The sequence below is a fragment of the Solenopsis invicta genome, chromosome 2 (genome assembly GCF_016802725.1).
Source record: "Solenopsis invicta isolate M01_SB chromosome 2, UNIL_Sinv_3.0, whole genome shotgun sequence".
Taxonomy (NCBI): domain Eukaryota; kingdom Metazoa; phylum Arthropoda; class Insecta; order Hymenoptera; family Formicidae; genus Solenopsis; species Solenopsis invicta.
In genome coordinates, this window is record NC_052665.1 from 15,881,131 (window position 1) to 15,908,238 (window position 27,108).

Sequence of the window (27,108 nt, forward strand, 5' to 3'; positions counted from 1 at the left end):
ACGCGGTTGCAACGCGGAGATACGACGCGAACGCGGTCTCTTTCTCTCTCTCTCTCTCTTTCATATACGAACTTGCCCGTGTAAATGTTGGCCCGTTGGGTCAACAGCTGGACTGCGGCTGATCGATATCTATTCCGGTCCTCAACGAAAAGACACGCGAGTCAGGTATTTAGTGACACGCGGTTGCCACAAAAAAAAAAAAAAAAAAACGGGAGAATGAAAATACGATGCAGTACAATGAAATGTAGAAAAGTGGTACATTCGTAACATAGATTTAAGATCGCGATTTATACACAACTTTCGGTTTCAAACACAGCTCTTGAACTAGAACGGTATCACAGAATTAAATTGAAAATCAATTTAATATTATCGATGCTAGCTATTGTAGCATCTCTAAAATCCCTTTATCTATGAAAAAGTGAAAAATCTATTGTGAAAAGTATTTCAACCAGGATTGGAACCTGGATGCCTCTACATTCCGTATGGGTGTCTTGGCCAGTTCGATCATTGCACCGAGGCACTTGGCAATATTTTAGATCCAAAGATTGAAAACTGTATATAAAAATCACATATGAAATATTATGTCAGCACCAAGATCTATGGCCGTTATGGCCTTGCTTCTATTTAATTTAAAATAGTATATTTTTTAACAAGTTACATTACGCAAGGAAGAACATTACATTAGTAAAGGAAGAAAAAATCGTTGCTATCTGGTTAATTATCAGATTCCCTGATCAGTTTTCTCGATCACTTGCTAGTTCACTTAATTATTAATCGTTATTATAATACAACGTAATACAATCGTCATTATAACCTTATTTGGAAAAGGATCGATCAGTTTCTTGGAACATATAGGTATTCCATGCCCAATTCCCCTCGTGAAACAATATAAACTTTAGAGACAATGTAAAAAAGAGAATCCATCTTTTTTATTAATTCATACACCAATTGTCCCTGTCGCTCAAACTCACGCGGCGTATCATCTGGTAATGCCATCGAATGAATCGAACGAGTGACACGTCGTTCCAACCCAATGTCAGAAACAGTCTTAATTTAACGTTCGATCGTTCGCAGGCAACGACGTCTGCCAAGTAACTCGAAGGGCGTTGTAAGCTAAGGGTAGACTACCATAGTAACGTCAACTCTTTGCGAGTTTTCATAACCATCAACTGTGGCCTGCCCGTAAATTTTCTAAGTACGACGTTAAACAAATTGTGATTGATCGTAATTATATAATTGAAGGGTTTCCTATAAAAACTAAATGTCTATTTTTTTTTAATGGATAATGACGCCAAATCATTTTTCATCAGTAGCATCATAATTTTCTTTCGATGAAAAAGAAAAGAAAAAACAAAATGGGAAGTATAAATGTAAATAGGTCATAAATATATCAAAGAAGTTCAAAAGTTTTTTTACTTTTTCTTTTAAATGAATCCTCGCAAAAGTATTAATTGAAGCCTTAAACTTTGTTTTTATATTTATTATGTGTCCGAAAAAATTACCATATTTATAAAAAAGAAATATAAGAAAAGAGTTTTTTTGTTAAGAGCAATTTATAAAATTTTTCAAGTAAAATAAATGAAAAAATGAAAAATAATTGCTTCATATTTTAAATAGCATGTTCTTCTACATCTTTATAATTATTAATATTATAAAAAAATATAAATATAAATATTATACATAAATCTAAATTTATTTTATAATATTTATAATTATAAATTATAAATTTTATATAATATAAATATTACAGATATATTATAAATAAAAAGTAAATATGAAATTTCCTCACACAAGAACCAATAAATCTAGAAGTTTTTATTTTGCTTTTTATAATTGGTACTCAAAATATTAATCAAAACCTAGAACATTGTTCTTATATTGATCATACGTCCAGAGAAAAATTACTAAATTTACTATACACTACGGTTGGTTTAAAGACAAGTCTTTGTTTCCTGCAAATTTAACTTTTACCCTTGCTCGCGATTTTCGCAAGAAACCCTATGGTTATTTAAAAAATATTTTTTTGCGCAATATATTCTATTAAGTTATTTTATATTTTTATAAAATTAAAATTTAATACAGCGTGCGACGTTTAAAGAGTTGCTTAAGCTTAGAACGCGACACTAGTTTCACAATTTATTAAATGATGAAAAATAAATAACTTTGTACTTAGGTATCTCGGCTACTTACTTAAAGTTGTTCCCGAGATTTTGCGGTTGAAGAACACGGTGGAGTCAGCTTTGGCTTGAATGATGCCTGAGATATAATAATAGATGGTGTTACTTGTTTCATCGTAAAACTTCTGGAAACTTCTAGAAACTCTTCAGCTTTACAGCTTCGTATTCAACATTGCAAACTTCAGTGGGCGCGCATATGAGCAATGCCCGGAGAGGCAACTCGCTCTCTTGTCGGAAATTATTAAAAAGATCCTTTCATGCTGATTGTTAATTATCAATGAATTTATCTACAATTGCAATTTATAAAATCCTGCTAAATAACATACGAATAATTAATTGAAATAATTACTAATTACGAGAAATATGAGAAATTTGTTCAACAACGGTATACGATAAAACCAATAAAATTATTAAAAAGTAAGAAATTTTTACACTTGATCAAATACTTTGTACGTGCATTTATTAAATATGAAGATTGCCTTTACATTCAATTAAAGCTTTTAAATATTAAATTTCAAACTAATTCCGTTAAGAATCATCGAATTTTATCAGCGATGGAGTGCCACGCAATATAATCTTGGCAGATAAAGATAAAGAAAAAAATATATGTAAATGAAACTGAAAGACGTTGTACTTGTGAAAATAACCAGAACAATCGTTTTCAGTATTAAATGTAAGCGACTGTGCGGAGAATGGAGCTTTTGATAGCGATATCAAGCAACGCGCGCTCGTTTTTGCTCGCGACCGATATAAAAATACCTTTGACCTTATCTATGGTGATTAAAATTGATCGGTTTACGCAGGAGTTGAGCGACTACGGCAGCGCGAACCTGTTACGCAGCCTCGGTCACCCCGACTTTTGACCTCCCGCATCCCCCTTCGAACATTACTGATTCTCAACCCGCTCGTACACAGCCCACCTGGCTGCCATTGACTTCGTCGTGTCCTTTCAACGTTTCTCGGCGATGCGAAAAAGAGAGGCTTGATTAATGTTGACTTTGCCGAGCGCGCTCTTCATGTGCGCAATATGAAAATAGAAGGATAATTGTGTGTTTAATTTAAATTTACAACTTTCTTCTCTGTTATTGTGCGTCGACGAGGGCAAAGGAAGAACTTGAATCCCTTGTTACTTTACTCGTGCCCGCCGCCAGCGTTTTATATCGACATCGAACGAGAGGAAAAGAGCAGCGTCCCGTGAGACTTTAATGCTGCATTCAATACGAAGTATTTCAGGTTCAGTGGGACCGTATGTTGCTACGGCTGCTTTAATCTACTAAGCGATTAGGAAAAGTTGCAGGAGAATTTACTTTGCAAGGTACAGGTAAGGTTGTTCGCTAAGAATAAACGAACGCGACAAAGTCGTATACTGGAATATTTGATCGATTTCGCGATTCATCAGACATGACTAGTGAATGCCAATTGACGCGCGCGCGCGCGCGTCGAGAATCCGCCTGCGGCCATTATCCTAGCTGGTACTGACGTGACAATCGCCATGATGTCGAAAACGCGTTGCAGCGTAGAATCAAGTGCCGACGAGCAAACATTCGTAATCCCCCTGAGCCCGGCGGTGAACAAAGTCGGAAGGAAGAAGAGCACGGATGGCGATGTCTCCTGGAAAACTGAGCGCGCTACACTCACACGGTCAAGTCGTCACTTGAGGCAGTGTCTCGCAATTTTACCTTTACCTTTACCACGCGATCAGGTGGAGACGGCGGAAAGGCACGCGAGAGGGTTGACGATCCGTCGGTTGAAGAGCCACTGGTCGAGGGGGAAGGAGAGAAACGAGCGAGTACGTTCGAGAACCCCTTCAACGCGGGGTAACTAGCTGGCAGGCAGGCAGGCAGGCAAGCAGGCAGGCAAGCAGACAGGCAGGCAAACAGCAGGCATAGTCGGTTCGCACACAGGTGAGGCCGATATCGACCTGACGCCAGAAATACCGCGCAGCATCGACCGTCGCCGTTATACCTGGTCTCGTCCTCCCCCGCCTGCGCCCTCTTCCGCGCCTCTCTTCCTCGCCATCCACCACCCTCCCACCCCCCGGAGGATGCGGCGGAGGGTGCCGTGCAGTCGATGGTGGAGGGTTTGGGGGCTGACGCACAGCCTCATCGCCGCCAATCCCTGGGTCCTGGTGGCCGCGGCTGCGCCCTGCTGCACCTTCCGCGGTGAAATCGCCGCCGTCACCACCGCCGTCGCCGTCGCCGCCGCCGTCACGACGGTGAGAGAGGGCGCCGCGGCGACCTGGTGGCGGGGAGGACTCCGAGGGCAGACGTTCCAAAGCCACCCCGACGGAGAGACACGCCGAGACGCCCCTGCCATTGGGAGCCCTTCGGTCTTAGTAAGTATCCCGGCCGATTTCGTTCCCTGCTCTTGTCTGCGCTCCCCGTGTCGTCCTTCCTCTCGCTACTGCGTCTCTCGTCCTCGTCACTCTAAAAAGGGATGCGCGCGTGTTCCCGCGGTGAAATTTCTCCATGGGCGCTCTGGTGCGCGACTCACTGGAGCTCGTTTGGCAGCTTCCGGTTCGACGATTCAAACCAAATCTCTATGTATTTGCCGACGTTCTTTCCTCTCTCTTGGCTCTTTGACACTTGTTGGTTCAGGAACTGCCCTCGTCTCCAAAGCTTCCTCCGGAAAAATTCATCTCTAAGCGACGGCAATCAAATTGCGAGAGACGATTTTTCAATTTTCATAGCTGATTTTTATTGGTACCCCCCCCCACTCCGTTTTTTGGTTTATTTGATGTTAAAACGTTATATTTGTGCAACAACAATTTAATCGAGTTTTTAGAAAGATATTTTTTTTTTTATTTCTTCTGTACGATGTGTGCGCAATATTCCTTCATCATTTATTTTCACGTTTTTCTATTGCTTACTTTGTTCAAATGTCACTGGAAGAAAGTGGCTAGAGCCGTTAGCATACATGTTTGCACAAATAACATCACATTCTGAATATAACCATTTATTCTTCAATTTTATGTCAATATTTCGACCTTGAATTTGTTTCTCTTTCTCACGACAAAGCTGTTACAATTTTCAGTGTAATATAAACTTCATTCAAATGAGAAAGTAACTTGAATAATATTATACCGTTGGTGTTTCTGTCTTGCCTTTTATTTATATCTGTTTTAGCACAAAGTTTGTCACAAGCAAATGTCCACGTTAATTTAACGTTTTTTCATAAAGTACCCTAATACCAACAGCATTGCAATCCAACACATCTGATTAGTATTTTAGATCAGGATTGACCGAGAGTTAAACAGAACGCGAATATTTCTACTTCATAGTTAATTATGATTAAGGATCGTCAAATGACATCTGCTGGCAGAGAGAAAGCGATAAGCAAATGACGAGATCAGGAATTGAGATTTTATGAAGCGGCCCGCACTGTTTTCATGAAAACGATCAAGTCGAATTCCGCGAACGTAGCTCGTTGTAGTGTTGCGTAATGCGGTCCAATCAACGCCAAGAAAAGCCCAGTGTTCCAGTTGAATTTACGATCACACGAGCGACGCGGGTAATAGGAGGATATCTACCGCAACCCCCTTGCAAACAACGGCGTACGAAATAACACGTGGCTGCCAAATAACTATATTGCGATAGGGAGCAAAAATTACCTTGGGAAGTTACGCACGTGTGTAATGCCCGGTCTTCCTCAAATGTACATGGTATAGGACTCGGGATGTTATAGATAGACGCAGAAACGCTAAATTTAAATCCGCCCATTGGTAACGCGCGTACATAAGATAATAGAAAGGTTAGTAAAAATTGTGTCGATAGTATATATACGAGAGAGTATGAATATGTAGAGTACGAACGCGTCGCACGACGTGTTTGCCTCACGCGCGATTGCGACGGGTTAAAAATATGATGACGATGAATTTCAACTCTCTCGAAGGTCGACGGACTTTTATCCCACCCCTCAACGTATCAATTCTCTCTTTCTTTGCAAAGGGGATATACAAATTATACCCTCGCATGTATAACTCCATTAATGTGTGTATAGCCTCTTAATTCCTATTCTAATATTTTATATCGAGGCTCTTTGTGTGAAAAGAGCTACTTAAGCGCGGGTTATTACACTTGGCTGCTTTAATTATCTTATTTCCCTTTTTGATTGAGTAACGCTTGACCTAAATTGCAGGCGTCGCGAGCTCGTCGAAGATGATGTGGCACAGATTTGCAATTGTACCCACATTTCTTCCCGGGCTGAAGAACGAATTAATCATTGTCTTTCTTAACAGTCCGACTTTTAACCGACCGGAAAATATTGTCGCCGTTGCAGACTCGGTTGTAAACTCGGCTGAAAAGGTGGAGGGCCCGGGGACGCGAGGAGCCAAGGAGTCGGTGAACGACTCGAAGGACGAAGACGGATCGGACGTCGCTTCGACTCTGAGCGGCCTGCTCGCAGGTCTTCCGACCTTGGCGGGCCCCCAACGCCTCGCCAATTCCCTCAGACAGAAGTTCGCCAGCAACTCCGGTGAGTCGGTGAAACGCTGTGTTTTTTTTTCACGCGCGGCCCTCTTTCGTACACATCTAGGGGAGGCTAGTTGCCGTAGTGGAGCCTCGTCGATCGATCGCGTTGCGCCATTAACGAGAGTCACGGCGACGACGATTGACAGGCGCCATTTCGCAAACGCGCGAAGAATACGCGAGGATCGAGCCATCCATCGTATCGTTCCGGATGGTCGCCTGAAGGTCTCGGTTTAAATGCTAGCCCGCGTATATAATTATAGTAATTTATGATCGACCTGAAACGCGCGTCCTTTTACCTTCGTAAAATATTCTTGACAAATCAGGATAACGATGGATTGAATAAATAATGGAACTGTGCAAGATCCTTTGATATGCCGCTGAAAAAAGTGCGCATTTCACGAAAGGAATAAATTAGATCAGACAGACTGTTAATCTAGACCGCTGAAATGTCGGGAAGAAATTGGTAAGTGTACTTTTTTTTTAGGAAACTACACTTGCCCTTTTTTTCCGTCAGCGAAATATTGCAGTTTCCGCAACTCTCGTATCTTTCTGGAAACATCTATTATTTTGCTATTAAAGTATAATTTTAATCTGCCGTTTTTTATCTGTGCTTTTACGCTAACAATTTACAAGAGACATGAGAAGCGAGTAACTGTAGGAGTAAAACTCAACAAATTGGCGGTTTTCGTTTAAAAAAAGAAAACATCTAGTTTAACACAATTCTTCCTTTTTTCATGAAGTATCTTAGCCATTAACTTTCTTTAATAAAAATAAAAATAATAAAAATAAAAATAACGATACATAATAGAGTGCAATGCAAGTAAAAAAAAAAAAAAAATACACCGCGTAAAAAACGTAAACTCGAGTAATCAAATTTTTAAACATTTTACGATCTGAACTACGTACATGTTTATTTTTTTCTATTTTCCAAAGACATACCCCCGCCATCGTTTACTCTTCATTTCGCGTAATTGATGATTGTTTCAACGACCGATAGCTTGGCAAGAAACAATATCGCCCACAATTACTACCGAGCTATTCCTTTCTGCACCAACACCCGTGAAATGATTAGCGACGACCCCGAAGACAAACACGTCACGTCGACCCTCGCCTCTTATTTTCTCGATGCTTTTCCGTGCTGTTTTTATCTCCGCCGTAATGCGATACAGCGAGGCTCGCTCAGGTACATAGAGTCAATCTCGCGGCGCTTTATCGTGGGGGAGCCTTCATCCGCTGTCGCGTTCTCTTTCACGCGCGCGCGAAGGGGGGGCACAGCCGACGAAGGAAAGCCGAGACGACTGCGGGTGAGCGTTTCCGCAACCGCAACGTGTTTCTTTCCCGCACGCAAGACTGTAATTCACGTTGGCGTGTTCATGGTGTATACGCGGGGGGTTACGAAGTTGGGGTCCGGGGGGTGGGGAGAGGGGGTTAAGGGTGACGAGTGGATGGGTGGATGGATGTCGTTTCGCGCTGACCACAGGCCGGGTCAGGGCTCCCCTATCTTCTCCTCGGCAACTCTTTCCCTCAGTCCCGAGTCGCTTCTCCGATTCCGCGTTCTCGCGAATCCGGTTTGCCGTCGCGTAGAAGCGCGGAAGTGCGTTGTAAGCGCGTGCACGTACGCGCACGTCAAGTCAATTGTATCCGCGAGCTAATCGTTGCCAAATCGGTGATCTGTTGTAGGTTACCCCCGGCCCGGCCTGATGCGCGCCGCCCCAATCGCGACGATCTCCTCGTCACGCTCGCTTTCCGGGGTCGCACGACTGGTTGTGACCGCGGTTAGTCCCTTCCACTAAGACATACACAAATAAAAACTCGGAAGACGCCGGTCGCACCGCGGGCGACTACCTAGGAACCATGACGACGATACCGATACTCAACATGGAGTTCGGCGAGCTCAAGGAGATCGTCTGGACGAAGCTGCAGGAGCCGAAGGCTCAGCGCAAGCTGATTCTGGTCATCGTTTCTGTGGCGCTGCTACTGGACAACATGCTGTACATGGTGATAGTACCGATTATTCCCGATTACCTTAAATACGTTGGCGCGTTTGGAACGGACGAGGAAGTGGTCATGGTCAACACCACCGGTCCGCCCGGTCATCATGGCCAGGACTCTGCCACGGGGGTGCTATTCGCGTCAAAGGCGATCGTGCAATTGATGGTGAATCCGTTCTCCGGCGCGCTGATCGATCGGATCGGCTACGACATCCCCATGATGATCGGTCTCTGCATCATGTTTCTCTCGACCAGTGTGTTCGCGTGCGGCAAGAGCTACAGCGTGTTGTTCTTCGCGAGGAGCTTGCAGGGTGTCGGCTCCGCGTTCGCCGATACCGCCGGCCTCGCCATGATCGCCGATCGCTTCACGGAGGAGTCGGAACGCTCGAAGGCGCTCGGCATCGCCCTGGCGTTCATCAGTTTTGGCTGCCTGGTCGCGCCGCCGTTCGGAGGTGCTCTTTACCAGTTCGCCGGTAAGGAGGTGCCGTTCCTCATTCTGGCGTTCGTCAGCCTGGCGGACGGCTTTATGTTATTGCTAGTGATGAAGCCGATCAAGGAACAACTGCGCGATCGTAATATGCACGAGACCAAATCGACAATACCGATCTGGCGGCTGCTGATGGATCCGTACATCGCCGTGTGCGCGGGCGCCCTGATGATGTCCAACGTCGCGCTCGCCTTCCTCGAACCGACGATCTCGCTGTGGATGGAGGACACGATGACGCACGACAACTGGAAGATCGGTATGATTTGGTTGCCGGCCTTTTTCCCGCACGTGGTCGGCGTTGTGATCACCGTAAAGATGGCTAAACAGTATCCGCAATATCAGTGGCTGATGGCGGCCGGTGGCCTCGCGCTCGAAGGTCTCTGCTGCTTCATCATACCCTTCTGTAGCTCGTACCAGGTGTTGATGATACCGCTGTGCGGTATCTGCTTCGGTATCGCGCTCATCGACACCGCGCTACTGCCCACGCTGGGCTACCTGGTGGACGTTAGGTACGTGTCGGTGTACGGCAGCATTTACGCGATCGCCGACATCTCGTACAGCGTGGCGTACGCGGTGGGTCCGATCATAGCCGGCGGCGTCGTCGAAGCGATCGGTTTTACCGCCCTGAACGTCGGCATCGCCTTCTCGAATCTGCTTTACGCGCCAGTCCTCTACTACTTGCGTCACATCTACGACTTCAAACCGTTCCAGGACGAGGCAAATATACTGATGCAGGATCCGCCCGACAAGGAGTATCAGACGTACGTGCTGCAGGAGCAGCGACCAATCACCGGCGAAATCGGCAACCATCTGAATCAGACGCGTATGGAGACGAATATCGATCAGGGTTATGATCAGAGCTATCAAACGGCAGGCCAGGTCAGTTACGATCAACGTGCTGGCGGTTACGGCGCGCAGAGCTACAATCAGCCCGCTCATGAGCAACAGCCGGTTTACAATCAACCGGCTGGCTACGGTCAACCCGGCGACTACAACCAGCAGAGGAATTACGCAGCCGAGCGCCAGGATCAGCGAGGTGCTCAGGGCGACGTGAACCCCTTCAGGAGGCCGGATGCGGCGGATCAGCGGCCGGCTGGGAACAGCAATCCCTTCAGGCAAGGGATGTATTAGAGCGCCGAGTGTCGCCGTAACGATCTAACCGATCGAACGCGCGTCCCCTTCGCTCGAAAGTGTGTTCGAGAGTCTCCATGACAGGCTTCCACTTATATCGGCAAGAAAGAATCGACGTTGTCGTGGGGTACGGTGAATCGACGGAACTTCCGGTAGAAACGGCGATCGGAACGCTCGATCAGGATCAGACGGGGTTAAGGGGGTCGATCGCCGACCGCACCGACGTCCCGCCGAATCTCAATCGTACTCGGAGTATCGTCGGTGTTTACCGAGGATGGCAGAGGCAACGACTTCCAAAGTGATTCCCTCAAAGCTCTCGCGATGGGTTCACATCCGCGAGCGGATGAATTCTGACGGTCCTGGCATCCGCTCTGTTCCGCGTGCAGCTAATAATACGAATCGCGAGGAAAAAGGAGAATGGCAGATGATACGACGCGAAGACGAGAGAAGTGGAAAGAAAAGGATCGGACGAGCGCGTGGAAAGGACAGTGGTCGTCTTCGACGGAAATAAGGACCTCAAGGAGAATTAAGTCGCAACATCGAAATAAAATTAGAGTGAGAAGACGGGGGGGATGTGTCGGTGCTATGGAGAAAGGAGAAAAGACAACGTCCTTTATTCGGGATGCGAGAAGTGTTAGAAGGAGAGAGGGAGGATTCACGGCCGCGACGAAGGCTTCCCGTCAGCAAGGACCTTCGCTCGCGGATTGCCACTGGGCAAGTTTTCAGTTTTTAACGGTTTCGTTGGTAATCGTTCTACATTGCTGAACGAAAATATCATATCACTAATTAAGGCGTCAGAAATCTAGGAACTAAGGCTTTAAGTTAAGTAGGCGATTGTACAGAGGAGGTTGTGACAAGGGCGGTCGATTTGCCCCACGAATCACTCTTTATTGGCAAAGTACTCTCGTTCCAGTTTCGATTTTTAAGTAAATTCCGTTACTAAAAAAAAAAAAGAAAAAACAAACAAACAATACAGTAATATGAATGAGATTTTTGATGATCCAAATTTGAAACTTTTACATTTAAAGTCGATACTTCTATTGCGTGTTTTGTGTTTACTAATATTTTTTTCCGAGGGGAAAAATATTAAAAGCGTTGATAAAAATGGAAAGTAAAATCGTACAATTAAAGATTTTTTATTTCAGAATAATTTTTAATGTCTGAGAGCTTGTCTTAAAATGCTTTTATGTCCATTCTGCGATTTAAAAAATTACGAAAAAGGTCATGCTATTTTAATAAAATTTGGAACGGCTGTTTTTCGCGATATTATTATTTAGTAAAGCAGATATGTCGTTATCATTGTTAGAATTCTGAAGAAATCAACTTCTATTCGGTTAAATAATTAGAGATTGATAAATTATCCATCACTTTAATAATCATAACATTTAATTTTTAAAGAAGAAAAATTAGATGTTACAATTCAACTTTTTTTTCTCTAATTTTCTATTTTATTCGCGCAAACTTCATATGATTTCTTTCGCACTAATCGAGTACTTTGCCGCAATAATGGAGCAATACCAGTACCAAAGCGCGAGCGCGTCAAAGTAAACGTATCTGTATTTTTATGAGATTACTTTTCTAATTGTAGATAATAGATATATTTCGTTCGAACCTTGTCAGGGGGGTTTGGTTCACGCGGCAGACTGCGTGTGATATCTAGACGTATCTAGAAGTGCATAATAATTTCTATATGTATGTAAATATATCAAAAATTTTATTATGTGTCGGAGTGACTTGGACGCAAGGTTTCGCGACGACTATCGTGACAGTTGCTCTCACCTAAACGTACGTTTCTACTTAATTTAATTATTCTACTATTTTATTCTTTTACTTCATTTATTACTCTAAAACCCTATATTTGTTTCACGAACGAACAACATGATACCATTTTGAATGTATTATCTTTTTGACATTGTAGCAATGTACAGCATAATTATTTTCTTAAAGTAAAGCACATTGTACGAAAAAACGTACGAACAAAGCTAAAAAAAAATTCATGTCATTTAAATGTCGCGTGAAAAGTTGCAATTAATAATTTCTTTTGCCACGATATCCGCCAAGCCTTGCGACCGAGGGCACAGCACACATTCGTACCTACTCGTCAATACTAAGAAGCGTCGCGAGAAGCAAATAAATAAGTTGTTAATTAACTAGCACTATACACACTATACCGGCACGGCGATCACCGCCGGCGTGTTGGGCGCGAGAGGAAGGGGCTCCTTGATCGTCAGGGAATCCGCTTCGCTCGCGGCGATCGGACTTCAGGACCACTCGCCCGGATCATCGTCGCGCGGATCCTCGAGGATCGATTCGCGAGTGCTTTGAGTTAATTCAGTGCCTGAACTTCGCAGTTTTTATCCCCGTGGTCGCGAGACTCGTAGTACGAGCGAATAACTGTAAAGCTCTCCCCGTAAAAGATCCAAGCAGGTAACCCGACCTAACGTAACGTAGACACACATTCTCTATTAGACCGCTATACATATGTACCTAACGTAGGTTACGCGTATTTATTTTATAGCCGTGGAAGAGAGAAGAGCGTGTTTTATCTCCGCAATGGCATTTCGTTTCTATGAGCTGGCCTCTAAAGTTAGGGATTTTATCGTAACGGCAACGTCCGACCTGATGATTATCGTCGCGATTTCGCCGAATAAATCAGTGCAACGAGATCTCAAAAATAATTAGTTAAATGATTTTGTGCTTCTAACTCTCTAATAGTGAGAAACGTCACTTTTACCTCAAATCTACAGATTAAAATCATTAGATAAATGTAAATCAAATCCTACGTATTTTCAACGTATTTTCAATTACTTTCGGCATCTTCACAAAAGTTCTTTCATTCATTTTAAGAATATACATTTGTGACATACAGTTGTACATCAATCTGAGACCAGCGAAATCGAGCTACAGTGTTGAAGATGATAATGATTGGCAAGACGTTGCGTCAGTTGCATTACGGTTATACATACACATAAAACACACACACACACACACATACACACACATACACACACGCACACATATATATATACATATATATATATCGTATACAAAATTATATTCGTAGCTTCTTCTGCTCTTGTAAATATATATATTACGCGTGAAAAAGGGAGGAAAGAAGCTTTTCCCTTCGCGCGAATACGTCGCGCATCGAGTGTCCCGGAACTATCGTCATTCATTTCTAGTTTATAAATTTCTTTTATCATTACTTTCGCAAAAAAAAAAAAAAAAAAAAAACTCAAGCTGCAATTCTGTTAAAACGCTCGCGTTAAAATTGCATTTCGTTATCTGCTTTTATCTGCGCAGCTCTTACCACGGGAAAATAATCCGCTCCACTATCAATCATTTATATTTTCGATGATTGCAATCGCGATATCGAAGCAAACACTGTCGTCCGTTTGACCTACAAGTCTTCGAGATCCTCGATAGTGGCGGTAGTCCCGGTAACACTCGGTATATCTTGCCTACTTGTATCATATCGTTCGTGAGTGTTGTGAACGCGACGGTGTGTGTACGTGAGTATAAAATCCTCTTTCTTCTGCGTCGGGACTGAAGGCCAGTGCTGGGCAAAGGTGTTATTGTCCTGACACTCGTAGGAATAGGACCTGGGGATCTTAAAAGCGAAATAGCAGAAAACTGAATTTTCTCCGAGACGAGTTTCTCTTTGAATAAAGAAGAGGAGACGTACGCATTTCTCTCTAGCGCTCCCTGTAGTTATCACGTGAGTTACTTCTTTTAAGAGCGCAGCATTAGAAAGTTTTGTTGCTTGAAAACAAAAGATCTTTTGTTGGAAGAAAAATGATTTTGTTCCTAACAATTATTTCTTTCGAAAATTATTCTTTTCGAAAGAAGAAATTTCGTCGCTAATTTCACTTTTTTTTGGCCTTTGAGATCCTCAGCTAATTATGTAATATGAAAAACTCGCTGTTATCATACACATACACATATTTTGTTAAGTTTCGATGATTATATGATGTATTATTTGTTATAATTATTAAATCGGGGCGAAGAAATGGCGAGAATTTTCCCTATCGTGTACAGAAGACTCCTAAATTCCATATATATTGATAACCCTGTAGATAATTATCAAACAAATTCGCGGATAATTCGTTGCTTCTCCTATGCTTGGGAAAAATAAAAAATTCTAAATTACAGAAAACGGTCTTGAGCTCTCAAGATACGTTAGGCTTCTAAACTTGTTAATTGTGTAAGTAGCTTCCTCGGTGACACATGTCGTGCGAAACGAATGGCGTGCAAAGTGCGTCCTGTATATCGAAACCTTGCTCAGCACTATCGGGAACGACGTTTAGAGCGAAAAACACGGGCGCTAGTTTCCCAACGATATTTTTCTCACCTCGAAACCGAGTCTAATTCCCAAGTGTTGCGAGAAGGAGGACGGGACGGCCGGGAGCAGTTCCGTTACGACAGAAACAGTCGCAATATACGCGAACACATATCATAAGAAGGGGAAGGCGGAACGTGGAGAAATGGTCACCGGAATTATATGTATCTAATTATCCGTGCATAATGCATATTATCCGTGCGCGATCGTGCATCCCGAGATTATCCGTAAACGTAGCGTAATTTACCTGCAATACATCCGCACTTTGCGCGTACACACACACACACACACACACACACACACACACACACACACACACACAGAGAGAGAGAGAGAGAGACATACATATACACAAAGAACAGGTTCAGAAATACATACATCATGCGTACACGGAAAGATCAATTTTACTGTAGCGTATAAAAATTTAGCTAGAAACAGATCAGAAAATAATTTCATGTTGTGCCATCAAAATAATTATATGGGACGCCCAAGCATGATAATGTTGCTGCAGTTTTAACATTCTGATAAGCAATGTTAAATATCCTGTACAATTTTTTTAAACAGTCGGACATAATTGTTTTCAGATCTGTACATTTCAGTAAAATTGTTCTTTCCATGTAAACAACATGCAGTACACGTAAAACAGATACATGCGTACACTCGTGATTCTATACGTATACGCAAAGACACATGTATGTATGTATATTTTATTTGATGAAAAACCAATTAATTCGAAATGCGTATGTAATTGAAATCCTATGACACTGTAATGTTGTTGAACCGGTTATTAAAGATGTCATTGTTACCGAAGAATACCACGTGTTGCCACTTCATGAATGCCACGTCGATTCACCTATGTTCACTCGTTTAGAAATTTTCACATTCGAATATTTATTTAACTGCATGAACACAAAGCTGATCTCTTTGGATTTTCTCTTTGTGATTATAGTTGGAATAGTTTTATCCAAAATTTTTAATTTTAATTTAATTTTTTTTTACTTTAAAGTGCTAATAAATAATTTAGAAATAAATAAGTTCAAATTCAATATTAAATCGATATAAAATGATATAGTAAGTGTCATTTTTTTATTGAAGCAAATCTTGATGTCTAATTATTTTCATATCAATTATTAAATATATTTTTTAATTCTATAAACTGCATACTGATATGATTGTTGGATTTAATGCTCAATGTTATAAATTGAGAGAAGTTAGAAATAATATTTCAAATTGATTTGATTGTCAAATTTAATAATAATACTACTTAAAGTTCAACGACCATGTTAGAATGCAATTTATAGAACAAAAAAATATGCTTAATGAAATATTTAATCAATTAAAATACATTTAATAATTGATATGATATTATTAATTAAGCATCGAGATCCGCTTCGACTGAAAAATTGGCACTTTTTCTTTCTTAAAGTAAAAATATTAATAAAATCTAAATCTTCGACACGTGATGGGAGAAAGGAGAAGGGTCGCAAATGTCAACTCTTTATTAATCCTTCTTTGCTCGGTATCAAGACTATAATAGGATCGCTTATCCTTTACTCGTGATGCGCTCGAGAGAGAAGCAGCCAGCGGTGAGGCCGAAGCATATCGGTATCGCATACCGCGGGAGATACTGCAAAGGGTTGATCGACGAAGAGACAGAGAAGGAGGGGAGGAGGGGAAGAGGCGAGGAAAGGGCTTAAGCCCTTAAGAACATTGTCGCGTGGCACGCGCCACGCGGGATTCGGGCCTAATGAAAAAGCGAGCGCGGAAAAGCGAGCGAGAGGAGCGAGGCATTCACGGGATGTCTGTGGGGCCCTAGTGTCACCGTAACCCCATCAAAGTGTAATAATATTTATATTAGGGTGTAGCCGGAGAGCGAAGGGAGGAAGGGCATGCCGCGCATAGGGCTAGGGCAAGCGAGAGTTGCTTCGGGGGTGTCCCCCCCTCGCCGTCTCTCGTCCCAACCGCTGTACCGGGTGTCTCCTGGTAACGACCGGCCCGTGGCTCGTTCGCTCTACAGATATCGATCGTGGCCCCATTAACGAGCACGCCGCATCGATAACGCCGCCGTTCCCCCGCGTCGTATCGATTAATCAAACGAGATATACACACGAATAGCGCGGGGCGAACAGCTCGTAGCGCGCTTTTCGCGCCGCGTAAATAGAACTCGGATCTCGATTACGTGAATTTTGCTACCCATACAGAACAGTATAGATAAAACATTGCAAACTATTGCTGCAGTTTTAGTAATTAAACGTTCTTTTCAGAAATACTGATATGTAATATTACAGTAATGTTACAGTAATATTGCAGTAATATTGCAGTAACATGTATAATATTACATTACATGAACGAATATTGTGATATTTCACAAATATACGCACAATATCACGATATTGTGCGAATGTTCGTACAATATCAAGAATATGTAGAATATTCGTACGATATCTTGTGCTGTTAGGGAACATTACTGTAATATTACGTATCAATATTTCTGAAGCGGACATTTTATCGTTGCCGCAATATTGCTCGAGCATTGCAGCAATATTTTACAATTTTGTGCTATTCTGTGCCGTGCGGTACCTTCCACTTGTAATCAGAGTTTACTAGCTGTGGCGAAAGGTTTTAATAGAAAGATATTGTTGGTTTACTTTTCATCGCACGTGAAAGACATTTATGTATAGACACAGGATGAAAGGCGCGTTTACCTCTCTTGCTAAAAATGAAACGATCTTTCCTTGAAAGAGGAATTTTTATTCTGTGAGCGACTAAACAAGGAGAGGCTTTGGCAAATTGATTGCACTAACCTTAGAAAATTTTAACGAACTTTAAAGTAAGAAGCTTTAACGTAGAAGCACGATTATTAAGATTCTTATTCTTGGAATTATATGAAAGGCATAAAATTAACGTCCTCTAATATTTATTCGTCTATTATATTCAAAGATAACAACGGAGAAAAAATGACTCGTTTGCCGTACAAGGCGTAGATAGACGTTAGATATGCTTATGAACACCAACAAGGATGTAACAAAGGCTTGATAACGCAACCAATTATTTCCCAACTTATTACGTTTAATTATCAGCATAACAATTCATTTCAAGATCGTTTTAGTATTCTCTCGCTATGGTAAAACGTCCGTTGTGCGAACCGCTTATTTTGTGAACTTGTATGTTACATAAGTCATGTACACAGGGTATACTTCAGTAGTGTATAATCATCTTCTCAGATCTTTACATGTTCCAGATCGCAAGGTTGTCCTAGATTAAGGTTGACGCGTCGGTGAGCGTGGTTTTAAGACGCGAATATCGATTCACTTCCATTCTCGCTACCTATAGCAGGGCCTTGTATTTTTGGTATATTCATGGAAAATGGAGAGCTTCGCGTTTTCATCAAACTTTTGGCTTACTTTTTACCTCATTTTTATAGCAAATATTTCTGTAGCGTCGAACTTTTCACGCTTGAAGTTTGACCTATATTCCTTCGTCTCTCGGATGTACTTTTTGGTAGCTCTAGCGAATGAACGTCGTCCTTTCGGAGACTTCAACGAGAACTTCGAAGACTTCAACGAATCGTGATAGCTTGAACTTTGAATGATGCATGATGTTATAAAATGTATCATTAAAGTTCAAACGAGAATAAACAATTATAATAATATAAAAGAAAATTTAAACAACTAAAGTATTTACTTATCAAATTTTTTTTGTTTACTCTTAAAAAAGAATAGCGAATAATTTTTTTTTGGTAATATATTACTTCATGTACTTTAATAAAAAAAGAGGCAGTAACAATTTCTATGATGTGTGATTTTGAGAGATCTAAATAATACATCTAAAAAGAAATTTGTTTACGCACTGAAAATGTATCGAAAAAAATAATACTCTAATATTATCCTTCTTTTATTTTTGGATATATCAATAATCGTTCGGAATTTTATTTTTTTTGGACCAAAGCATTGATTTATTAGTAAGCGTTATATCCCATATAAGTAGCAATCACAAATTTAAAAAATATTTTTTAAAACATTTAAAAATTATTTTTAATAACAAAAAATAATGGATTAAGTTCTTTTATTTTATTTAAAAAAAAACGTTTATTTTAATAAAAAGATAACTTTTAACATTTAAAAAACATTTATTTCACACTGGAAAAAATGTATTCTTTAGTATCAAATAAATGTTTTTAAACCATTTATTTGATATTAAAGAATACATTTTTTTTCACATATAAATATTTTCCATAAATAAATGTTTCCCAAACAAAATTATAATAAATATTATCCTTTAATTAAAGTAAACTTTTTGTTTTAATAAAATAAAAAGATTTAACCCAATATTTTTAACATTTTTAAAAATGGTTTTCAAGTGTTTTAATAATATTTTTAAAAACCTTGCTGTTTGGGATATATCTAATTTACTTAGAGACAATCAGTTCAGTAGTGCCATCGAATGCGGATTTGACAATTCGAGTTTGTAGGAATTCTGCCAAGAATATCTCAGGAATATCTCCAAAGCGGCAAACGAGCCGACAAATTGGATTCGCAGGACGCTGGACGTTATGTCGGGAGATGCGCGGTTGGAATAAGGTGGTCCACACCCAACTCGATTAGGTTTCTGGCGCCTCCTCGTCCCTACCCCTCGCTCCTTATCCAGACCCCCGCGACCCTTCGAGATTGGCCAGGCACGATTAATTGACGGTAGTCCCTTCGAGACTTCTCGACGAGATTCGAAACGACAGCTACGAATTCCAGGAGGGTGCGAAGAAAGGCATAAGGGTGTACGCACTCGACGTGGATCCGTGTCGGGTGTCAGTGCTTTAAGATTAAGTCATTTAGCTTAACTTGTTGATTGTAAGTTTGCGTTACGATGTCTTGGAACGCGTCGAGAGATCGAGAAGAGGAATCTTACTACAGTGTAATTAAGATGCTGTGTAATTAAACTGAGAATGTCTCAAATTTTGAGCGAATTTTCGACGGTATTACAATCATTATTGCGAAAGATGCACGGTTACAGAGCTATCTTTAAAAAGTTCATTTAAAGTTTTGATAAAAAGTTTCAACAAAGGTGTACCTTTGAAAGTTTTTAATGTCCCTCAAATCATGCCGTTATATTGTGCATGAAACAAATTGATAAGCATTTCAATTAGTTCACTAGCATTTCAATTGTCTATTTTGTATGATTGTGCTGGATAGCAAGAGGAGAGATTCCATGACATAATAGTGTTACACGTTCATCGATTACGATACGGCCATCATTGCGTACCTCCCTCGAGGTAAGAGCCCATTTGTCATGCCGATACGTGTGCCTATCGTTAGTGACCGACTGCTAACGCTTGCTAATTAATGATCCCACGGCGACCGCCGTGGTCGAAATTCAGGACGGGATCTAGAATGAGAACTTAGCTGCCATTTGTCTTCGGCCGGAGTTACGTATGGGAAATGAAAGCGAAGCTACTATAATGTCATTGTATCGCAAGTAAACTGTAAAAGTAGGAACTATTTCAAGAAAGAGAGAGAGAGAGAAAAGCAAAGAAAAATAAGAAATGAGAAAAAGAAAAGTATGAGAATATTATTATATTTATCTTAAATTAATTTATATTCTGTAAATATATTGCAAAAGCTATAAAGCTATTATAATACATTACAGATATTAAAATCAATTCTTAATTAATTATTTTTAAAATATTTGAAATTAAATTTATGATTTATAATTAGAAAATAAGATGAGATAAAGATAGATAGATAGATAGATAAATAGATAGATAGATAGATAGATAGATAGATAGATAGATAGAGAGAGAGAGAGAGAGAGAGAGAGATCCTCCATTCAGACCCAGTGACATTTAATATTCTCAGAATGTGATCTATATCTGCAGTAGGCTAATCTGGGAAACATAGCGCAAAAGACCACGTGTCAAAATTAAAGATTTAATTTAGAACTGTGAAAAGTTCCTCATCCTGCGAGACCTGAAGGATTTTTGGCGAGAACCGAGCCGCGATCAGTCAGGAATGGAAAAAAATCAGAGAGAGAGAGAGAGAGAGAGAGAGAGAAGACGAGTCACGAGTGGCATTCACGGCGGCAAAAGAAACATTGATTGAGAGAGAACACGAAGGGTGCCACGCTACGGTGTTGTCGAGGACCGATGAGGCGAATAATCGGATTTAGGGATTATCAGCTCTCTCCTCGATGCCGAACCGCATCCGTTGGTATCGTCATCGATTTCAGGAATCATTAGCAAGACTTAAACGAGACATCGATGTCACAGTCATCGACACCGAAAACCGCCGACATGTCACGAATTTATTTGGAATTTGGATGATAATCTTCGCCAGATCGAGAGATCAAAATGGTATTTAAAGTGACCTAGGATAACTGTCCCAATTGCTGCTACTTTTGCCAATTGTAGTATCAGAATAAAAAATATAAGAGCGTGATGTTAGTTATGTATTAAAAATACCCCTTATATTTTAATGTTAAACTAAATTATTATATAAACATAAATAAATGCGTTGCAGTAGTAAAGTAATGTATACTAAAGTAATGTGATAGTTGGAAAGAAGTATTCAGAATTAATAATACACTAAACAAAAATTTTTATTGAAAAACTAAAATATTTAACCTACACGCAACTAAATAGTGAATCGATTTAGTTAATTTTTTACTAAAAAATGTTAATGTGGTTGACAAATTAATTATACCATTTTTTTATACAGCTAAATAATTGTTGAATCAACTTAATATTTACTTGAAGGTATCGTATTAAATATTTCGGTTTTCAACAAATCCTTTTTCTCAATTTAATATCTTATATTTTTTCGATATATTTAATTAATCAATTAGTTTTCGAGCTTATTGATTTTATATTTATATTCAAGTTTTCACTTAAATAGTGATAAAAAAAATGTTTACTGTGTATTTAAAAAAAGTACAAAAAAAAAATCAATTGTCGCTATGTATTTAAAGCGGCAGTAATATGGAGCAATTATCTTATAACAACTCATGACATTTTGATTTTGTAAAGATCATTTAGCAAACCGCTATGAAAAACAAGATGATATTTTTGCTCAGCGTGCTTTTTGCCAAATTAATAATCAATATTTGAAGACCCAGTTTCGAGTTGATAAAAAGCTTTCTTCAAATCAAGCTTCAGAAATAAACTTTATAGATAAATAGGAAAATTCCGGCAAAATGTACAGTTGGAAAGAGGAAAATATATCGTCTCAGTTTAGACTCTCGCTACGGGCATTTTCTCTGGCAAGCTACCGGACATGTTTTCACGCGCGTTTTATCCCCGAATCCTTTTATCACGGTGATAAATTTTCTTCAGCACGGCACGCGCGCACCCTCCACCGCTCCCCGAGAGTCCTGGGTAACTCCCTCCCCCATCGAGCGTACATCGAATCGGTATCTGCGGTTCCTCATACCCGAAAAAAATCCCAGATAGGGATGCCACGCAGTGCGATAATAACGCTAGTTTATCGCATGATTTATCAAGCGCGATCGTATCGGTCGCCGGCGCACTCCGAAACGTCGGGGGTGGAAGCGAAGACGGGGGAGGAAGCCCGGGGAAGCGCCGCTGTGACAAATTGTCGGTCCACAGGAAGGGTGAGAGAAAGAGACACGTCGGTCTACGCCTACATCTGTTTCCGCGCTAATACCTTGTATAACTCTTACGGGGCCGACGACTTGGGGGAGTGCCACGAGCGGGAGAGCGTGGCCCGAAAGGGAAAGAGATGAGAAAGCGAGGAGAGAAAACGGACCGCTGTGCTGTGTCGTCTACGTCCCGAAGATGTATCGTGAATTTTCGCGCCCGGTGGTAACATAAATAATGCATCCCGCTTCCGTCGGTGTCGCGGAAACATGGACGGTCGACATGTCGATCCTTTCTCCGAACGGACATCCATCATCGCGGGATTCACGCGGGAGATGATTGGTGCGCGAATTCCTCTCTTTCCGGATGCGAAGGGTAGCAAAAAAGAAACATGCATTTATTAAGACGACGCGAAGAACTCGTTTATACTTTATACTCTGCTATAAATTATATTTTAAATAAAATTAAGAATGTACAAAACATTTTTTTAAATATTAAGAAAATGATAAAAGAAGTTGCAGATTGTTTTTTTATATTACACTTGAAAAGTGTAGAAAAAATTTGGCGACAATTTTCTATCTGGATAAAACGTGATTTCAATAAGAAGGCACGTGCTCTATGAAAATATAATTAATAATAATTATAATAAAGTAACAGAAAGAATAAAGAATATCTAAATTTTTTTTTATTTAAGTATTTTAAATATTCAACATGATTTATGCAAAGTTTCATTGCGATGCAGAAATCAGTTTTGTAAAATAAAATTTATTTATTTATTTACAAAATAAATAAACAGACAATCATAATAAAACTGTGTATAAATCATCTTGAATATTTGAAATACACAAAGAAATTGAAATTAATTGTTTTTATATTGTAAAAAATAATTTAATTTTTAACAACAAATAGAGTAAATAAACTAAAATATGTTATTAAATAAAAAGTTAATTTTATTCATACTTTCATATGTATATAGTTTATTTGAAGTGTTAATATTAACACGTTTCCAAATTTTATTTACTTTGTAAGGACTATATGTCCAATACATCCTTCAGTAGTATGTGCCTGGAGGTTTTCCGGAAATGGAATTGGAAAATATTTTCTTTTTAAAAGAAATATATTCTGAAAGAAGTATATTTCAGTGGTAACTACAAGATGAAAGCTATTTCAAAAATTTAATATACTCCTTTCAACTTCAGTCGATAGATACAAAATATATATTGCTTTTTACGAAATATATGTAACATTTTTTTTATTTGAACATCCAGTATTCATTGATAAAATCTAATACAAGCTTCTCTCGAAAATTATGAGCATACATTGTAAGATAAATTTTATATTGGAAATTTTTAGAGAGAGAGAGAGAGAGAAAGAGAGAGAGTAGAAGCGGAAACTGACAGATAACTGGGTTGTAGTTTAAAATTTACACCATTTTATTGATAAATGTGTATGCTAAAGAGCTGAAGGAGATTTAGACAACGTGCGCACCTGCGACTCTGTAAAAGTTTTCACTAAATTTTATTTGTGTTTCTCTTTAAATTCCGACAATACTAAACCTTCGAAACGTACATATATATTTATCCAGTTTCAGTTCATTTACTATACAATATCTTCTTATTTACAATTCACTTGTGTAAAGTAGCAGTCATATAAAATGCATACGATATGACGCTAGAACGTTCAACTGGACAGAAGTTAACAATGTACAATTTCATGCCATAGAGAATAGTTACAGTCTTATGTTTGCGTGTGTACGTCACGTTTAGCGTGAGTTCTTCCTCCTTTCTTTTTAATGTAAAAAATAGTTTAACATTGGTCAAGAAATAAATAAATACCAAAACGAGTGTATAGATAAACTCCTGTAGTTTCTCTAATTATACATAATTTATAATTTTATTTACATGAATTACAAATCATCGTTAATTATGTTTTTAGTTTTTTATGTGATTTATCAAGCCACACTCTAGTGAAAACTTTTTTTCAGAATTTTTATATGATTTATACAGCACTTTTCAAAAATACTGAATATTCTGCTCCACGTTTTTTCTCAGAACTTTTTATATATTATACATATATGAATTCTAAATTCGTATAAAAAAATCGAAAAAATTCTCTAAAAAGTTATAAAATTATACAAAAATTTTGAAAAATTTTCCAAAACTTTTTATAATTTTATAACTTTTACAAAATTTCTCAAATGTTTTTATTCGATTTTTAAAATATTCTCATACATAAAAAATTCTGAAAAAAGACGTGCATTACTTCGATATTTCTGAAAAAATATTCCATTATATTCGTCATAATAATTCTGAGAAAAATTTTCACCAAGGCATTAAAATGCCTGAAAACTCAACTATGCATAGAACTTACAACGCTACACTGTTTAAAGTTTTATAATCTACAAAATTATCGCAATTTTCAAAGAATAAGAATAAATGCGAGCAAAATAACAAAATCAATTCACACTGTCTTCCTCTTGGAATGGTTGAAACGAGTCTAAAATTAATTAGTACGTACGCAATATCTACTTCAAAAGAACGTATCATAATTGGTCGATTTCAAACTGATAACGTTTTTCCCGCCCCTTACTCAAGACATTTACCAATCCCGTTTTTCGTAGTCGTGTTCAAAACGGGACTTCGAAATAGTGTGTTTGACATGCCAATCTAAAGTTCGCAAAAATTCGACTTGGGGCGAAGCAACGGGAGCGTGGGAGGTGGACGTTGTTGCTCCTGGATCCACTCGTATTCGGTCTGACCAAGTATCCCCCTTCAACCAGACTCGCGTGCTTTATCTGTCGTTGGTCGCCCCGAGGCCACGAGACTAACCCTCTATAGATGGGCCGAGGAAGACGGGGTGAAGGGCTCCGTAACAAACGCGGATCGTGTAAGGGGTCGAGGAGATAAAATGAGATCGTGTCTCAGAGTCGGGCGGCAGGGGAGCGGCTACAAGACAAAGTAGAAAAGAAATTGGTACATCGCCCGGGAAGAATGAGCCGGCCGTACCGCCCCCGCTCATCGTTTCCGATGCGAATATCGTGCCGGTAGATCCGGTGGTGAAGACGGTATTGTCTTGGCCGCGAGGAGCGATCAAATCACCCGATTGTCCTCCGATCGACCTTACAATGCGAAATCTCCTTTATCGGAAAACATATTTTAGAAAAATTTTATCGAGCAAGTAGACTGTTCTTATTTCATATGTATGTCATATTTTATATTATATATTATAAAAGATATTGGATTCATTTCTTTTATCCCTAAATATTACGAAAACGTTTATTTCTGCGGAACATTTAGAATTTCCCAGTCTAGAAAAAATTTATAGCTAAAAGATTTTATTACTTTATTTAAAATTGTGTAATGGAAAAGATGCCTTATTCAGCGAAAGGTTCAGAAGAAATTTAGTACTTAATGTATCGAGTATACGGTCCCTAAAAAGTAAATAAAATTTGGAAATGTGTTAATATTAACATTTTAAATAAACTATACAATATATATATATATTTAAATAAACTATACAATATATATATATATATATATATGAAAGTTATGTAAAAATAAGATTATACTTTTATTTAATAACATATTTTTGTAGCAATCAGTACTTGAGAATTAGGCTAATGAGAGTCAGCGCAGGTAAAAGTGCGCAATTGTATTAGTATTTTACAAATTATTTATTTATCTTCGAATTACAAACAAACGTTTCAACTCGAATTAATTTCAAATATTTTTATAGTTTATTTACTCTACTTGTCATTAAAATTAAATTATTTCTTACGACATTAAAAAAAACTCAATTTTTTGTGTAAGCATTTTAAGTGTTCGATGATTTATACAAAGTTTTATTGTGATTGTTTGTTTAATTATTTTAAAAATAAATAAATAAATATTTTTTTTTTTTTTTTTTTACAGAACTGATCTCTGCACGATAATGAAACTTTACACAAATCATCTTGAATATTTAAAGTATTTAAAGAAAAAATTCAGATTTTTTTATTAATTTTTATTTCATTATTTAACTATCAATTATATTTTCAATTAAAATGTGTCTATTTCTTATTTAAATAACTTTTCATCTAGATACAAAATCGCCGCCAAATTTTTTCTATGACTTTCAAGCATAAAACAATCTATAATTCTTTAATAATTTTATTAACGTTTTGAAAAATGTCCTACACTTAAACTATCACTCTTAGTATTTTGTGTACGATGTACGGTTTCTATTCACGGAAATTTTTCGATATTTTAAATTATACAACATGCTATTTTCTTTTCAAAATGAAGTACAAATATTTGTTCTAAAAACTTCAAAGTATGATCATAAATTTTTAAAGATTTTTTTTAATCATTTTAAATAGATGAAAACGTGGACGGAATCAAGAGTACCTTTTTCCTATGATATCTTAAGAATTAATTTTTAAGATGTTCATTGAAGAGACATACGAAAGATGCTTACCGTCCAGTTTTTCTTAAGAAACTTGTATTTCAAGTTAATTAAGAAATTAATGTGATTAATTATCTTCGCATTTTTTATTCTAAAATACTTGATCGTATCGTGTAGAGAGGGGAGAAGCTAGCTTAAGTAAACAGTGTTTAATTTGATGATGCGTGCGTACAAATTTCAGTCTCTCCATTCATTTTTGTTTTCTTTTTTTTTATTCTGCTGATACGGAATAAGATAAGCGTCGCGATGTTTCAAACGGTAAAGAAATTTTATAACTCACCGGACCGATGCGCAGCAGCGGAGTTGTAACACAGCTACATTAATCTGTAAAGTGCAAATAAATCCAAATTATAATAGTGACGAAGATAACTTTTTTTTATCTATATTAACTTAAAGAAAGTTGTAATTTTTTATAAATAAATTATCCAAAACAATTATAATATGCATTATCATATAGTTTTAATATTTTATTTGTAAATTAAATTT

At 38.8% G+C, this 27,108-nt stretch overlaps 1 protein-coding gene and 2 long non-coding RNA genes across 6 annotated transcripts in view; 2 read left to right on the forward strand and 1 right to left on the reverse strand.

Moving 5' to 3' along the window:
• Positions 1-4,146, forward strand: part of LOC120356930 — a 34,302-nt gene extending 30,156 nt beyond the window's left edge. For both annotated transcript variants that reach the window (XR_005574134.1, XR_005574135.1), the window contains one exon: positions 2,981-4,146. This is a non-coding gene — a long non-coding RNA (uncharacterized LOC120356930). The remainder of the gene's footprint in view (positions 1-2,980) is intronic.
• A 2,309-nt stretch (positions 4,147-6,455) lies between these two features.
• Positions 6,456-27,108, forward strand: part of LOC105197490 (vesicular acetylcholine transporter) — a 104,373-nt gene continuing 83,720 nt past the window's right edge. For 2 of the 3 annotated variants that reach the window (XM_026131194.2, XM_039445838.1), the window contains exon 1: positions 6,462-6,650. Coding sequence is in view for 1 of the 3 variants with exons in the window: in XM_011163892.3 (XP_011162194.2) it covers positions 8,501-10,255 (1,755 nt within the window). In the remaining 2 variants the exon portion in view is untranslated. Of the gene's footprint in view, positions 6,651-8,326; positions 15,408-27,108 lie in introns of those variants that run through there. The other variant, XM_011163892.3, reaches the window with a different exon arrangement.
• The window catches only part of LOC120356932, a 66,501-nt gene continuing 66,184 nt past the window's right edge, over positions 26,792-27,108 (reverse strand). The window contains exon 2 of the long non-coding RNA XR_005574137.1: positions 26,792-26,946. This is a non-coding gene — a long non-coding RNA (uncharacterized LOC120356932). The remainder of the gene's footprint in view (positions 26,947-27,108) is intronic.